Here is a 17,637-nt window from a genome sequence, read left to right on the forward strand (position 1 = left end):
GAAGGTAAAGGGTAGATGCTGGATCCCAGGAGGAATTGGGAGGCCTGGGGAGGTGAACAGGGGAGGCCGACATGTGCCACACACAGAGGGGAAGGAAGAAGCTCTGACAGGATGGTCAGGATTAGGGAGCAGGTGAGACCAAGACATGACATCTGAGTCCCACGCAGGGGATCGAGGAAGAGCTTCCGCGAAGTACACATGCAAGGATCGTGATGAGAAGAGGGTCCCAGAGACCAGGCCACCCAGGCCAGATGTGTTTCAGGCCTGCAACCTGAGGGAGAATGAGGGTGTGAAGGAAAACAGAGCCTTAGCCATGAAAGGGGTGGAGAAGATCACGTCCTGGGGGGGCACGGGGAGGCTATAACATGGAAAACCAGGATCAAGTCAGGATAAGGGGCTTGGGTACCACAGATATGCAGAGGACCCCATGGCCGTCTGCCGACTCCCTCAGGAACAGACGTCTGCAAAACGAGGACGGCCTGCTAGCTCTGGAAGAGAAAGGCATGGAACTGGAACAGAGAGGGCAGGCTGGGCAGCTGGAGAGGTGGGCATGTGGGCCCTGGACGTGGTGGGCACCAGGGAGAGAGCCCGACCCAGGAGTATGCTGTATTTGACTTGCAAAAAACCTTAGAAAAACCCTGAAAAGGCCCATCAACAGAGGAACTGGGTGTTCTATGACAGGAGTTAGGAAGACAGCCGGATCTGATCCCTGCCATGGCAACGTCCCACCCACGTCTCTTCTCGGAAGCCTGGGATACTGCTGCTCTTCAGGCCCTAGGAAGCCGCCACAGCACATCCAGCTGTCTTCAGGGCACCCTCCTTTCCAAAACCCGGGGTAGCAGAGAGAAAACACACACTAAATGGCACCTCTTGTTTCCTGTTTCCTGCCCTGCCAGCCCAGGGCCTACCTGTCCTTTCACAGTGGTCCTATATCTGAGCAGTGTTTCTTCCCACACACCAGCACCTAACATGACACATAGTAGATGGTCAATAAATGTTTGCTTAAGCAAATGCATGAATACATAGTCTTCCCACCACTCTCATGGACGAGCAGGCCGCATCTATATTATGTCCTGCAGGTGAGAACATGGAGGCTCAGAGACGTTAAAGGGTTTGCACATAACGAAGAAGATTAGTCACAAGACTCCTGGTCTGACACGCTACACACTACACCCCTGGGCCAGGCACGCGGTGGGAATTTCATGAGTTTACATGCAAGTTTGGGGGCAGCTCTGCTTCTAGCCCACCCCTCCTCGCCTCTGGATACCTGTTGGGACAGCTGTACCTGTGGGCAGTGGGCCCATCTGCAGCCTCTGGGGCTGGGACCTGCTGGGGCCACCACTACCAGGTGGGAGCTACACTGCTCTGCTCCATCAACAGTGTCCCACGCTGACCCCACAGCAAACGCTCCTGCACCATGAGCCTTGGAAATGAGGCTGGGCCACCTCTCCCACTGGAAGGTGACCTCCAAGCCGAGAAACAAAGATCCCTTAGCACTGGTTGCTCTGTTTATTCACGAGATTGGGATCATTCTCACAGCATTCAGGGGCACACTATCAGGAACGCTGCCTGCGATTACAGAGTGTTAAGGCTGTGTACGCAACGGAAGCAGGCCAAGACCTGCGAAAAGCTTTTAGAAAAGCCACGATAAGATGTCATTGCTGCTTACCCAGCACCAGGTGGGAATGGCTCTATGGGTCTAGACTCCTTGTGTCGGGGGCTGATCCACGAACATGGCGAAAACAAAATCAGGACTGGGGACAACCTCACCTGGGTACCCAACCTCGTGATTCCCACTCAGACACAAGCTTCAACAAAGCCAATTCAACTCAGTTTCTTGAGCATCTTCTGTGTGCTGACCCCGGACCCAGACATATGAAAATGATGTCATCTCCACCCCTAGGGAGCCCACAGTCAAGGGGGACAGATTGTGTTCAATATGTGACCTTGCTGTGATAAGCAGTATAAGAGGAGATCCAAAGGGACAGACACCTCCTGCTGCAAGGGGCCAATCGGCAGGGGAGTATGGTTTTGGGGATGTGCAGGTGTGGCCACCCTGGGCCTGCCACATGGTGGTGTGAACTTGAGTGAGTTCCTTTACTTCTTGGTGCCTCAATTTCCTCTTCTGGAGGGACAACGATACAGAGAAGGTCATGTGAGGATCAAAGATAAGTCAAATGCTTCCATGTGCTGGGTCTTCTGCGAATACGAGCGGTGAATGACTGCAGTTGTGTGACCTTGAATGTGTCATGTCATTCCCCAGTCTCAATTCCTCATCTGGGAAATGTGGGAGTTACAAGCTCCTGGAGCTGGTCTGAATCTCAGGTGTATACCACACTCTTTTCCTGCTCTATAAATCAATTGAATTTCTGCATTGTGCCCTCATCCCTCCAGGCTAGAGAGAAAGTAATCTTTGTCATTTTCGCACAATGTTCCACAGATGTGCTTTGGCTCACGTGACTCTCCAGCCTGCCAAATTTCGGGGGTGTGACCGGTGGTCTTTCCTTGTCCCTGCCCAGGGCCCCTGTTTCCTCCATGCCGCACCTGGGCCAACCCAGCCTTCTGGAAGCTACCTTGATCATACTTCCCAGACAAGCCACATGTTACTCCGCTCTGGTCTTTCCAGTTCCTTGTGCCACCACCAGGAAGCAGGATCCATGCCCCCACCACTCAGGACCTGCCTGTCTCCCCCCACCTTTTCCTTCTACATCCTCTGAAGACCCCCAAGTTCTCCTATGGGTTTAGGCTTTAGGCAATAACATCCTGACCTGGAAATCCTGCAGGTCACTTCTGTTTTCTGCCCTGCTCACATCTTCCCTGAGGCGAAGAAAGCCAGAGCTGCCTTTTCCTTGCCTGAGGGAAAGAGAAAAGGAGAACATGAGAGGTTTTTTAAAAAATCAAATCAATATCTCAAAAATATTATTCAACCACGCTAAAAGTCTAGAACATGCATCGTATGCTTACTTGGTGGCCGGCATTATGTAGTGACTCCTTTAAAGTATCTCCATTCCCCAAGTGAGCAAACTGGAGCTTAGAAAGCTTCACTAATTTTCACTCAGTTAATAACAAATGGAGCTGGCATTTAAACTTGTCTGTTTGATTCTTGACTACCTATCCTCTCAGTTTGACAACACGGCCCTCCCAGCACCAAAATTCGATAATTCCGCAAAGATAACTGCCTTATGGCCACACTTGACAAACCTCAGGCTGAAGAAGATCAGGGAGTCATAGGGTCTTCAGTGTAAGACAGAGGAACATCAATGGCTCAACTGGGAGAGACCTCAGGAGGACAGAGACCTGGAAAATGCATCAGAAGACTGTCCTCAGCATTTGTGAAAGTCCCCACCCTGGCCCTTCCTGCCGCCAAAGTGATCTCCGCCGTGGTTGACCGAACTTCCAAATTGGTTTTAAGCACCATGCACACCAAACCTGTGTAGATCAAACAAATTATTCACAGGTCAGCTACAAACCCATGCCACCATAGTCATGTGCAGCAGGTGTGGTGGCGACCCTGACGAGTGGTGGCTTCCGGTGTGTCGGAACTACCACCAGTTTGTGCCACTGTGGCAACCCAGCTCCGGAATGCCAGGGCTTTCATTTCCCAAGAGATACCGGAAATGCAGCTTTGGAGGGAAATAGACCAACTGTTACATAAGGGTAACCTTTTATTGTTATACTGTGCAGACGAAGCCCCCCCAGTGTTGGTCTCCACTACGAGTCCCTTCACTTATTGGCAGAGCCCAGGTGAAAGAGAAGTCTCTGACTCCCAGGCCGTGATGAAACCAACCAGTGGCTCCTCCAGCCTGGGCCAGCCCGGGGCTGGAGCAGGAAACATAGAGGACAAGGGATGGGCCGAGGGCAAGAAGTACAGGACTCCCAAGCCTGCCGGTCTCAGCCTAAAGGCAGGTCCTCAAGAGAATCTGGCTCCGGGTTCACTTATTTTCTTCTGTCAGATCTCTCCCTGAAGCTATACCCGAAGTTTTCCAGCAACCCCTCACCAATGGGAGGGCCGCACAACACCCAGCCACTAATCAAAGAGGATTTTTTTCCTCTGAGATGAATGTATGTTAAAAAAATATCAAACATTAATCCCTGGCAACATTAATTTAGAAGGACGCTTGTCTCCCTCTCAACTTCCAAGCTGACATCTGGTGTGACGGCTTTGAAATTAACACTCCATCTTGGGAATTATAAATAGTCCATGTTAAAATCTTCACCTTGAACTAAACAGACTGACTCCATGTGGTGGTTCACAGAATGAGGAGGGCTGCAGTACGCAATCAAGTCCTGGGTGGGTCTCTTTGGGGTAACAGTTAAAACATTAAAAAAAAACACAAGACGGCAATCGCAGAGCGGGAGGGAGGGTGATGGAGAAACATGAGCAAAGAGGGGCTCTAACGTGTACCTTTTCCGTGGGCTGGGGAGGTCAGCCTCACCTCCACCCACCGGGCCCGTTTCATGGTCGGTCAGAGGCGGGAGTGGGCGTAAGCTGTTTCATTCCACCCTAAGTTCAGGATTCAAGCGGAGAAAATTGAGTCGCTAGGGTCACCTGGCTTAATCGCTGCTAAAACTCCAGCTTCCCAGGCCACCTCTCCAGCAAGTCAGGTTCAGTGACTCTGGGATGGGGGACAGGACTCTGGGACCCTAACAAGCACCCCAGGGCCCAGCGGCAGGAAAGGCCAGTGACACGCTGCCATGGGAATCGCTTAGGACAACCTCACAAGGTGGCAGGAAGTAGTGTCCCCACGTCGCAGATGTGGAAGCAGACTCTAAGGGCTGCCTGACCTCTCAGGGAGCTGAGCTGAGAATCTGAACTTTTGGTCCCAGTGCCACCAGAAGAGATTGGACTACCACACAGCAGGGCAGGGAGAGGGGAGAAGGGAGGTAGGAGATAGGGAGGGCAGCGTCTAGGGAAGGGGGCAGGAGATGCTGGGGGCAGCATACAGGCCCATTTCTGTATGTAGTCAGCTCCCCAAAAGCTCAGGGCATCTCTGGGGCAACCCAGCGCAGCCCTCCCCCACTCCCCACCCCGGCCCACATGCTTTGTGATAGGCTGTCTCCACGGGTCTCCCGAGGTCCAGGGCTCCAAGGAGGGTGCAGGCTGTTGGGGGGAGGCGTGGTGGCCACCGGCGGCCTTCCTCCTGATAGGAAGCACCCAAAGTCTCTAAGGAGAAGAAGAAAACGAATATCTGGACACTAGATGACTGACAGTGCCCCACTTAGTCATATCACAGCTGCCCCTTGCCAGTTAGGGCTCTCAGGGCCCGGCTGTCCTCCCGAGACTGCAACAGGGAGTCCGGCAAACCTTCTCTACCATCTTTCTCCAGCTGCGGCTTGGCTGCCCTGCTGGGACCAAACCTCCTGAGTGCTCAACCCCCCTCCCCCAGAAACTCAAGGTTCCTCCCTCTGACCTCCCTCTCTGGGCCTGCACCCGGGTATCTTCTCAGTGTCCCTTCTGGGAGGCTAATAAGACCACCTATGACAAGCCAGGCAGAGGGGGCTATCAAATGTTTGATTCCCTTCCCCACACCCTGGAGCCAGTTGTGGGCTGCCTCCACCCGCGAGGCTACTTACTAAGATACCTGCCACCAGAAGGCTCTTAGAGAGTCGGGCTGCCCCTAGCCAAGGGGCCTGGGTACCACTTGTTGTTGCCCTGACTTCCGAATCCCCCATCTGGCCACTAAGTATCCCATTTGGTGGTTCAGGTCCCTGTCTCTCCCTCTCCCAGCTGGGCCCCAGATAGGGACTGGGACACATTAGGACATGTGTCCTCCTCCTGGCTGGCACGTTGAGGCGGCCACTGCGGACTACATGGCTTTCTAGCATCCAGGTGTGGGCCCAGCTGCTGCCTTCAAGAGTGGAAATAACAGCCCCTTAGAGGGGCTTCCTCTCTCTCTCCCCCGTCTTTGTATTCTTTGTCCAATTTGCCACTTTTGTGATTGAGGTTTTCACAGGGACAATCATTCTCCCTTTGGAACCTACTTCTGGATGGATGCAGACCCAGGCCCAGCCACACACACCATTTCTCCCCACTCCCTTCTCTCCTGTGTTGTTAGTGCTTGTTTTAACATGAAGATCCCACTCTAGCTTGACTGACGCTTTTTCTGATAGAAACTAGCCCCTCTGTCCCTTGGAAAGAAAACTAGAATTTTCACTTTATGTTTAATTTATTTCCTCCAGCGGTCGGGGTGACAGGGTCGGACAGTGCTTCTCTGGGGGTGGAGGTGCAGCAACCACCTGTATCAGCCATAACCAGAGAGTTGGGCTTGTTCAAGGCAGAATCAGAATATCTGGAGGTAACCCAAAGATCAGCATTTTAACACCTTCTTCCTGTGCTCCTGTGCACACTTAGGAATGACATTTCCTAATATTGGGCACTCCTGGGGGTGGGGACAGCCGCCATCCACAGTGGCGCCTGTCTCAGAGGACACACATGCTATGTCAGGTTTAATTTGAACACAATCTGAGAAGAGCCAGGAGAGAATTCAGAGCCCACTCTCCTTATGCTATTTTAGAAAAAGAAAAAACAACACCGAATAGCAGTATTAAGATCATAGCCCATTATTGAGCAAACATTCCATTTTACTATGGAACAACAACTCATGTGTTTAAACAAGATTTCAAGGTGCGCTTAGATAAGATTGCCATATCTATGTTCCCAAACGGAGTTGTTACTAAGCTTTGCCTACCTAAACCTGTGCTTCTAAACTCCATGATAATAATAGAACGTGATCTGGACAAACTATAATTTTCTTCCTATCATGTTTGAATCCTAGGGAATTGAAGCACTTCCAGGATAGGTTTCCACTCGTTGCTGGCAGTTTTATTAGTTTAGCCCACGGAGGAGATGCCCCTAGGTAATGCTGTCCTAGTGAGCCAGTCCCGAGAGGCACAGGAATCCCAGAGGTGACTGCCCACAATGTCTTCACAAATAAAAATGTATAAGACATTGCCATGGAACTTCTGCATGCTGGGCCCATCCTAAGCACTTTGCATGAACTAGCTAACTCACAGCAACCCTAAGAGGCAAGTACTATTGTATTACAGATGGGGAAACTGAGGTCGAGAGGTTCGGTACTTGGCCAAAGTCCCTACGTAGCAAGGAGCCTTACCAGGGTTCAAACTCTCGGTCTGTGCTATTAACCACTGCACTAAACTTCTGTGGGGAAACATCAGCAAGGTAGCTTTGCTGCTAATTCCATGAGAATGCCAACCAAGAAAAATGCAAAATGACAAGAAAATGTCAAGCTTGACGTATTTGTTTACTGAGTCTCTGGGGCTGTTTTGTGACAGAATTTCACAGGCTCCTCTAGGCCTTGTCTCTGTCAGAACTGTGCCCACGGCTTACTCATCAGTGTTTCTCTCTGTTTAGACCCAGTGAATCCTCCTCACTAATTCTCACCCTCAAAATCAAGTCCCCTCTGCACCGCCAGGCCAGGAGGCGGGGTGTGCTGGGGGCCCTGATCCACACCCGTGTTTTTCCTCCAAGTTGTGCTAATATTTAAATGAAGCAGATGTCCCTGTGATCCGTGGGCAGCAGAGCCCTTCCAAGTAGGCAGAGGCTGAGATAAGAAAGAATCTTCTGGACAGAGGGCCATCCTCCGTGGCCTGGGCCAAGTGGTCTTCATGAGGTCCCAGCAGTTCTCTCAGGCTTGTGACTGACTGCAGTCTCCCTCCAGACCCTTTAATTACTGAGTGGAAGGCCTCGATGGCAGCTTGCAGAGGTCTAGAGGGGCCTCAGGAGGACTGAAGGAAAGCCAAGTCTTTCTCCATCTAAAAGTTGTTTTCCAACATGACTCTATGGCTTTGGGCTTCTGAGGAATGGCCCCACCAGGGTTGGCACAAGGAAAGAATGGTTCATATTTCAACCTTATTCCTCCCCAGGGTCAGCGGTCCAGTGTGCAATTCTCAAAGAGGCCCAAACATCTCTCAGCTGCTACCTACCCAGGAACTTCTCTGCTTCCACAATGTGGGCAATGCCCCCCACACACCCAGTGGGAAAAAATATAAAAACGTCTTGCCGGAGACATCTTGCCTCCAGGAAACGTTTTTTCATGCACACATCTGTGAGGTCTAAGGTGCAGCTGTGGAGTGCGTCATTTCCAGAGCTCCATGGCCTCTGAGTGCAGCCAACTGACACGCATTTTAAGATGCAGTCACAATAAACAGAAAACCCAAACTGCATGGTGCACGGTACAATGCTTTTATATGGCCAGTGAAGGATTTATTTTATTTATCTACATTGTAAACCGTTTGGTATACCATTCAAGTTGTCTGCTATAGGAAACCACATATTGCAAATGCCTTATTTCATACACCCTTCTTCTCCCCACACAAAATAAACGTTCAATGAACATGAAAGGACACCAAGTCACTTGCCAGCCTGCAATGCAGCAGTCCTGTTGTTCCCAAGACCCTGAGGACCTCTAGGGTCCCTGGAAGCCCTACACCTCAAAAGCTGAGCCCTGGTTCTGGTAAAGATGGGCCATTTTGTTCAGCTGTGAGGGACACTGAGATGGGTCCTGGCCTCATTCTCTCCAGCCTGGGGGTGTTGGCCACAGCCTACGCGCTGACGTTGGACAGCTTTTCTTTTTTTCTCAATTTATGGGTTTTAATATTTACTTTTAAAGGCTTTATTGGGCTATAGTTCACAACCCATACCAAGTCACCCATTTAACATTCAGTTGTCTTTAGGATATTCACAGAGTTGTGTACCTATCACCACCATCTCGTTTTAGAACATTCTTGCCACCCCAAAAAGAAACCCCATCCCCATTAGTTGTCACTCTCCGTTTTCCTACCCTCAGCCCGAGGCAACGACCAATCTACTTCCTGTTTCTATAGATGTGCCGATCCGATTGTGGCCATTTCTCATAAATAAAATCAGACAAGATGTGTGCTTTTGTGTCTGGCTTCTTAGCATAGCGTTTTCAAGGTGGCAGTACTTCACTTCTTTTTATGACTGAGTGATAATATTCCACTGCAGGGATACAGCACATTTTATTCATCCATTTATCAGTTGATGGGGAAAAGCTATTTGTGTAAAGATAGTTCTTTGTTTCATTTCTAATTCCCTGTCAGAAAGGGCATCCCTAAAGAAACCCTGATAGACAGAGGGCCCCTAGGGCCACCTTGTGCCACCCTCCCCCTCAGGTAGGATCTGATTTTTTTGGTACACCCCCAGGTAAGTCCTCCAGGTTGATTCTTGGGCTGGTCTGAGAGCTGATACAGTGCAAATTTTCAAGGAGCTATTTCTGGAACGCAGGGATTGTCACTGCAAGGGTCTGAAAGAGTAGGAGTGCCGGGTGTTGCCCAGGGCTTGAGGGCCTGGGCTTATCTCAACCCCCTCCCAGCCAAAGCCACCCTAGATAAATGCACAGTCCAAGTGAAAGAGAGTGTTTGCTGTGCAAACCCAACTCTGAAGCCAGAGCCAGCCCTGGAGCCTCCGCTGAGCTGACCGTTTTCTTTGCTTGAAGGAGTCTTCAGCTTCCTTCTTGGGTCTCAGCTCTGCTCACCGACCCTTAGAGCCCGGTGGTCAGAGTCTCGCAGACGGGAGAGGTGGATGGCAGAGGCAGCAGTCGATATGCACTCCCAATGCGTTTGCTTAGTCATCAGCCAGTTGGAATTTGATCTCGGGTTCACCGTTAAATATTCAGGGGGAAAAGGGTTTAGCAGCAGTTTTCCACTTAATTGGCTCCATTTTAGGCCTTCAGAGACCTCCCGGGTGGAGTCTTGGCTCTGACTCCTGCCTCTCACTCAGTCTGTGTCTGGCACTGTGTCCTCTGTGGGGAGGACTCCAGGCGCTGGCCCACCCCGGCTTCTCTCAGGCCTTCTAGGCTCAGCTCCTGGCTCCATCCTAGGACTGGTGACATCTCCGCCCCCTCACGCCGGCAGTTCGGCCCCCTTTCTCTGCTCTGCCTTCAGTGGTGAGTCTGCCCCCAGATGAGGCCTCTGACCTTTGGCTGTGCTGCTGCTCCAGCCCTGACCCCCACCATTCAACCCTGGGGACACCCACGGGACTCAGACACTGCCTTTCCTTGTCTCACAAGTAGAGCCTGACCTCGACACGGATGGTTTCTGAGAGGAAGTGCCGGCTCTGGGCCTGAGGTGTGTCCCAGGTGCTTTTGTGGTGATGGATGTAGGTGGGATAGGATGGCATCCGAGCTGATCGTGAATGATGTGTTGAAGTCACCAGACAGCGGAGGAGTTGCAGAGCAGTCCTCACAGGGGGAACAGCCCAGGCAGGCAGACATGGCATCTTCCACACACTGTACACAGTCCTGAGACCGGGAAGCCTGGTGGGAAGGGTGGGCGAGGCAGAGAAAGTGGGCAGGGCCACACCACAAGGGGCCCTTTTGCTCCCTGCCAAGAGCTGGGTTGTCTTCTTTGGCAGAGACGCCATGGAAGAATTTTTAATGGGAAACAAAGTAGGTTAATGTGCTGCCTAGAAAGCTGGCTGGTAGACGTGTGGGGTGGATTTTAAAGGGGAAACTGGAGGCAGGGAGAACAGGTTGGAAGCAGTTACCATAGACTGTGCTAGGTAGGATGGCTGCTCAGACACAGCCCTGGCTGGAGGAAGAGGGCAGGGCTGAGAGACGTTTAGGAGGCAAAAGAAACAGAGCTTGGTGACCAGCTGACATGGAGTTCAGGGAGAAGGGACAGTAGGAGGGAAAAAAAATCTAGATTGACCTTGAGCTTCAGACTCAGCTACTAGGGCAAGGTGGAAGCACAGAGAGGACTAGCAGAGGAAAATGAAGATTTGGGGAGAGGCTCTCTTCCCATGCTGTGTGCCCTGGGCACACAGATGGGGGGGGGCATCTAATTATCTTCTTCTGACCCCCACCCACTTCTACCTCGTAATCCTGGAGAAACTGTGAGAGATGTGTCTCGGGAAGATGACGTGGCTTCTAAGAAAGAAGTATTTAGGGTGGGACAGGACCCAAAGGGGCAATGAAGCATTTCTCCTGTGCTCCGTAAAATGTCAGACCTCGTTCTACAGGTGGAAGCTTTATTTCTCTAATTCTCTGAGTGAGTCTAACTCTTGGGCGTATCTAGGGACTGGTCCTCATTTGCTTTGAGAAGCTTGAGTCTTTCTGACACGGCCGTCTTTTCCATCTCAGCTTTTCTGTGCCACCTGCGCTTCAGCCACTAGATGGAACCAGACTCCAGCAGGTGGGGAAGAAGGAACAGGGTGAATTGGGGGGCGGGTGAGTAGTTGCCACTGAAGGGCCTGCATCTTGAGGGGTGTCCATTTCACCCAATCCTAGTTTAATTTAATTCTTCTAGGATACATTCTTACTGTGGATATACTATTCTTATAAGTAGACTCTTTATATCTAGGCGTATGAAGACTATATTCCTGAATATAAAGAATTCTCACAAAGATTTTTCTTATCCCCTCAGTCTCCCTTCTCTGCTCTTCAGTCTCCAGCAAAAAACAGTGGGGACTGGGGCAGAAACCAAATGTACATTCCTCAAAATTCTGCTGTAAAAAAATGAGAATTGGTCCAGTTAGATTAAATGGATGTTTCTGCCCATTGACGGCTCAGCAGACTGTCCAGCTCCTGGACGGAGATGGAGAGGGGCAGCTGCGGGCAGCGTGTCAGTGTGCCCCATGCCATGGGCACCTTTGTGCCCACAGCCATGACCCCTCTGCTGTGCCTCCCCCAGGATGGCTCTGCTCACAGAGAGGGCTCGCCTGACAGCATGACGTGGCAGCGGTACCTGAATAGCCAAAGGACAAGGATGGTCAAATAGGAATCCTGGGCATGGAAAGGACTCTATATCCAGTACCTGAGTATGAAAGTGGGGGGAAAGAGCCTGATGCAGTGTAAGAAAGGGCACAAGTCGTCAGCGCAGGTGACAATGTCTGTCCAAGGAACTGGAAAGGAAGACGGGCGCCTGTGTGGGGCCCAGGTCTGGCCTGAGGGGTCCTGGAGTACAGCCTATCCAGGTCAACCCCTGAGCCAAGTTCTGAAGGGATCAAGGGCAAATGAGGGTGGGCAGGAACTTCCCGCTTCAGAAACCACAGTCTTCCTGGAGGCGTAGGATAAATAGGAGGGTACAATGGACTTCCATCCTACCGTTTGCATTTTTCTGAGCTAGGAACTGAGGTGAGAAAGAGCCATGGGGTCAATAGCCTGGCACGTAGGGGACAAACACAGACTTGGGGCCTCACCAGCCCATCTCTGAGATACACTTACACGTCCACACGTGGTGGCCTGGTGGTGTCAAATACTTGACACTGAGCAAAAGGGGCTAAATTGCAGAGTTGCAACCCATCCAGATGCCACCATTGGAGCCTTCCCACCCAGATACCAGCTCGTGGCCCCATTCATGCCTCCAACCACCAGCCCGTCTGAGCCTCACCCTCCTGGCCCAGCCCTCTGAGCTGCCTCTCACCCTTTATGCAAAGCGACCCTGAAGCCACTTTCTCCAAGAAACTGCCCTCGCTGAGGGAAGAATCACCAGTCGCAGCCCTCGCCCACCGGGACGCAGCCCATCCTGCCCCAAGTCCCCACACGGCACAGCGGGAACGGCACAGCCATTGCCCCTTGTTCATGCTTTTATTCTGCAGCCAGCAGGCCAGTGTGCACAGCTTCCAGGCTGTTCCGGTGAGCCTTGGGCGGGATCCAGATGTGAGGTGCTTACTGGGGCTGGTGTTTTAGACGAGAATGGGGGCTGGTGACACCGCTCCCAGACAAACCGCTGTCAACTTCAGAAACCCTTGCTTTCTGCATAAGACCCCTTATTCGGTGTGGCCCCTGGCTGTGGTCCCTGGTGGCAGTTGCCTCCCTGTGTCTGCCATCTACCTCCCTTTCCTCCTAGCCCCTTCCCCCAGTGGGGCAGAAGCCTGTCCTCCTAAAGGTCATAGACCTGCTCTCGGGGGCCAATCCTTGGAAAGAAGCTGTAACTCCCTAATTGCCTTCTAAAATGTCGGCAGCTCATTCAATTGAATCCCACCATTTGCCTGTATGGGGAAGCAGTGGGAACTGGGGGCTTCCCTGGTTAACTGGTAAAATGTAAGAGGAGGGGCCCTGGAAACCCTGCAATTCTGGTCTAGCGAGCAGGTCACTGTCTGAAGGCCGACGGACCTCCCTGGCTCCTCACACAGGACTCCAGGTCATTGTCCATCACCCTCTGGGAAGGGCTGACCTCGGGCCTGTAGCCTAAAAATGAGGAGCAAGTAGAGCAAAGGAAGATCGGCAATTCCCAGGCTGATGGTCAGAAGCTCAGGCAAAGCCAGGTCCTGAGACTCCAAGGAGAGCCCCAAGGGGCCCGTGCTCCAGATGTCAGATTCCGGCAAAAGAGCCCGTGCTGGGCGGGACAGAGGCGGGCCCAGTGAGGGGGACAGGTCCCCTCTGAGGAGAACAAGCTCAGTGAGGTGGGAACAGGGGAAAAGAATACCCTTCCTATTACTTATAACACCTCACGCAGCTTAAGCAGGAGGAGAACTGGCCAGACTACGTCCCCAACCACAGCCACAACTGGGACACCCTCAGGCCAGCCTGGAGGACCATGTCACCCGGTGGTGTGTGGCTGCATGTGTGCGCATGTGTGTGCTTAGAAGGAGTGACCGAGGTAAGAGGTGGGGGCTAGGGAGTAAGGACGAGGAAAGCCGGGAGTGGAAGGAAGAGCTGGGCTACAGGCAGAAACAAAATAAGTCTGTAAGAGACCACCCTAGGCTGTGCTCAGGAAGAGGCCCAGAGGGTATCCTGAGAGCAGACAAGCCCCTAGAAGTTGATATTCTTCAAGTCTGTGGAGCAGCAATACCTGCCGTCTGGGCACCTGGAGCACAGCAGGTTAGGCAAGCAGGGACAGGCGTGATGCCGGCGTTTCCTGAAGAAGGGGATCTGAGGAGAGAGGAGAAGAGGGATGACACCTTCTGGCACCAGCCTCGGTCAGCCCAGCACTGGCCAGTGTCTCCTCATCCCCACCCCAGCACAACAGGAACAGCTATTCTAGCGGAGGAGACTGAGGCAAAGAGTGGCTAAGCAACACGTCCAGATCACATAGCTAATTTGCGGAGGAGTCAGGATTTGAACCCAGACAATCTGGCTCTCGAAACTATGTGATCAGCCACAGCACAATGCTGTCCACCCCCAATCCTGAAATTCTAGAAACCTCAACCCTGCTTACCCCTTGCTGACCCAGCACACACGTGTACGCACACCCCCATACACATGTTCCTTGATTGACTGTCACTAATAACTCAGCCATTATGTGTTCAACACTGTGTTGGGTGCCAGGGAAGCAGCTGGACAGGACAGACACCCTCTGCCCTGTGACTCACATCCAGAGAAGTGCTGAACCCCTGAGGTTAGAAGAATAGGTAGTGTCAGACTGCCTGGGTTCAAATCCCAGGCCTGCCACGTCCCAGCTGTGTGGCAATTGGCAAGTTATTTAGCCTCTCTGTGCCTCAACTTTATTATCTGTAAAATGGGTTAATAATAGTGCCTACCATACATGGTTGTAAAAAGGTTCAAAATTGCAAAAAAGCACTTAGTACAAAGAATGGTTCCAGTCCCTGCTCTGCCTCACTGGCTGTGTGCCTCAAGCAAGTCTGTGCAGTACCTTGTGGCTGCCAGGGTGACACTCTTCTCCTTCCCGCCCCAGCGGGGTGCACATTCGAAGGCCACGGAGCCACAGGCTGATGGCACAGCAGGTGCCTGCCCCACACTGGACATCCCACTCACAGGCCTGCAGGGGGAGACAAAGGGGCCATTCGTGCCCATTAGTGCCACCCAAGAGAAACCAGACTGAAAAGGACATCACAAAATCCTTAGGGGTGGGAGGCTGAAAGCAGCAACCTCCACCTCCTGTGCCATAGGACACCTGGGGCCGTGCATTATTGGCCCTGGTCCCCTCATGGCCAGAGGCTCAGGGATCATCAAGGCATCAGAGGAACCCCCTCCCCCCACACACACACACACCCAAGTTCCCTTGAGGTCACTCGGTTGGGAGGCAGTCCTCTTCCCGCAAATCTAAAGAGGTTAGGAGACATAGCTTTTCTGGTGCCATTGATGCTCAGTGGATGTGGGTGGAATTGAATTAATTCAAATTCCTCGAAGGGGGAGGGGCCCCAAAGGTCCAAGTCCCAGGTGGGCAGTGCTGAGTTTCCTTGGACCAGGATTCTCCCCCTTGATCCATCAGTACCCGGGGTTGGTGCCACCCCTCCCCACACACACTCACCAGAAGCCCAACCTCATCTGAGGTGCCAGCATCAGTGACCAAGTGCGTCCCCGCCTCCCCAGACTACCTGATCCCCAAATAGGAGTAGACCCCTCTGAGCTGGGCCCCCAGAACAGGGGCTGAGTGGCCCTGCCTGGTCTCTGGAAGGTGCCATTTATAAAGAAAACCACACAAGCCCACTTTAAACAGAAGCCTGAATTGGGGAAAACAGAACTCTGAACTGCTCCAGACTCAACCGGGGCCCCGTTGGAGAGGCATTCAACCGCTCCCTTCTAGAGAAACTTTGCAGCTCTTGGGGGGCTGAAGTTCAGAGCTGGGTTTTGGTTCTCTCTTCTTCTCCAACAGAAAGCCATGGAGCACTCTCTGCCATTTGTGTGGGTGTGGGAAAACCCAGAAGCTTCCAAGGTGCTCAGTCCCCGGAGGAAAGTGGCGAGTGCAGGGCTGCTTGTCACCCAGAGGAACTGCAGGTGACAGTCACCAGGTCATGCTGGTCGCCAACCCACTGAGGGCAGGTCTCACACACCAACCGGCCCCTGAAAGCCCAGGGTTAGGGCCACCTGACTCTCCTCCCACAAAGCTGGGTCCCACTGTCCTACTCTGGGAAGAGGGACCATCTAGGCCTGAATTTGGGACGGTGACAGTCCAGGGAGCTGGGGAGTGTGGAGATGGTAGAACTAGGCTCCTTCCTCAGAGTCAGACAGGGGCAGCAGCAAATGGAGAGTGGAGGTCCCAACTTGCCCTCCCTCGGCCCCAGGTGCTAACCACTCATCAGCCTGTCACGTCTGTCACGCATCCCCTCTTACCTTAGCTTTCTCTCACTGTGCTTTTCAAAGGGTCAACTTGAAGGGTTTACTAGGAAGACATTTTCCCACCTCTTTCAGATGTGCCCTCTGCTGCCACTCAGTCAGATAGATGTGTGAGCTCACACAGTAAGGTGACCTGAGCATCACGGTCAACCGCTGCCCCTACCCCTCTTAGTGAGGTGACCGTGGCTTCTCTCCTTTGACTTACCCTCCCCGATCTTTAAGCTACACAATAGGAGGACAGCCTTTAGGGGTTACATTCATTAAGTATAATTCCGTCTGAACAATTTTATTTATGCTCTGGCATTATTTATGCTCAAAGGCATTCACTTGCCTTTAATATTTGTTCTTTGAAACTCTCTTTGTCCTTTAAAAAGGAGAAGAAAAGAGTTTTCCTTTTCTGTGAGCATGAAAACTGATCCAATTCCAGGAATTGTTTGGCATTTCTCTACATTTTCATTCTCTAGGGGAAAAGTTGGAGGAGGTTGACATAAAAGTGAATTTCCCTCTTTCATTTTTCTTTTTTGTGTGTGTTTTTTTTTCTAGTGGCTTTTACCTGGAAAGCTCTTTTACTTTCTGTTGTAGTTAGAGTGGTCTCACAACCCTAACACCTGTGCCCCATTTGAAGGTATCTCCAAGTAAAGCCAACTTCTGAGAGAGAACCACAACCGAAGTGTTTTGAATACTCAAGTGTGCAGAGCCAGTGTGTCAGAACCTCTCCTGTGAGACAAGACCTCTCCTTGTTGTCTGATGCTTGCTTTGGGGTACACTCAAGCCAAATGTTGGTGTCACCCATATTCCTATCAGAAGTGGGCACAGAGTGACAACACATAAACAGTAAGGGAAAGAAAGAGTTTCGAGACAGACTTGCTTAAGAGTAGAGAAAGCAGAGGTTAATCGTACACAATAGACATTAATAAGGTTTTAATTAAATCAACATGCTGTGTATATTAAACTTGACACATGGACCAGGCTGTATACGAAAACCCAAATTTACACAAAAGATAAATTAGAAAAAGCTAACCCACTTTATAAAGGAATTCTTTGTTACGCAATAGAAATCGTCATTTCACCAGAGATCTAAGCTTCAAATTTTTCAATGCCCTCCTCATGCATTAAAAACAGGATTTGATTTACAAACAGCTTCTCGAAAGCAGACCCCGTTTAGGAGAGTGAGGTCTAACTAATGTGAAAATCATGTGAAAGGCTTCTGAACTGCTGTCTGATGGCAAACTCCCCCTTCCCGTTCGTTTGCCCCCGTGTGGTTTCTGGCTCACTCCCGAAACCCAGGGCACAGGGAACTGCTAAGCGACTTACCCCCGTGATCACGGCACAGTCAGACACCGTCACCAGGAGGAGGATGACCGAGACTTGCGTGGCACCTCTCATGGTCACTTGGAGTGAAGGCAAAACACTGTCCACTCCGCTGCCTCTCGCTTCCTCCTGCTGGCTCAGCCTCGTGCCTCCAGCTAGGAAGGCCTGGCTCTCCGGCCCCCTCCCTCCGCCCAGATTTATATGGTCCGATCCAGGCTGCCTGTGGATGCCTGTCTCCTCTCTTCCCTTCCCCATCACCAGCGTTCTTCAGATGATCTCAGATACGAGGATGAGACCTGAATCCCTAATGGCATGAAATCACCATCAA

General features: G+C 51.7%; 1 protein-coding gene across 1 annotated transcript; it reads right to left on the bottom strand.

The window, feature by feature from the left end:
- Nucleotides 1-13,733: 13,733 nt before the first annotated feature.
- On the bottom strand, nucleotides 13,734-17,384 carry PROK1 (prokineticin 1; the record flags this gene model as incomplete). Its single annotated transcript, XM_081025753.1, has 3 exons — nucleotides 13,734-13,853; nucleotides 14,575-14,700; nucleotides 17,313-17,384. The coding sequence occupies 3 exons, from the start codon at nucleotides 17,382-17,384 to the stop codon at nucleotides 13,734-13,736; spliced, it is 318 nt and encodes a 105-aa protein (XP_080881879.1).
- Nucleotides 17,385-17,637: the final 253 nt, after the last annotated feature.

Source organism: Rhinolophus hipposideros (assembly GCF_964194185.1).
Source record: "Rhinolophus hipposideros genome assembly, chromosome: 19".
Taxonomy (NCBI): Eukaryota; Metazoa; Chordata; class Mammalia; order Chiroptera; family Rhinolophidae; genus Rhinolophus; species Rhinolophus hipposideros.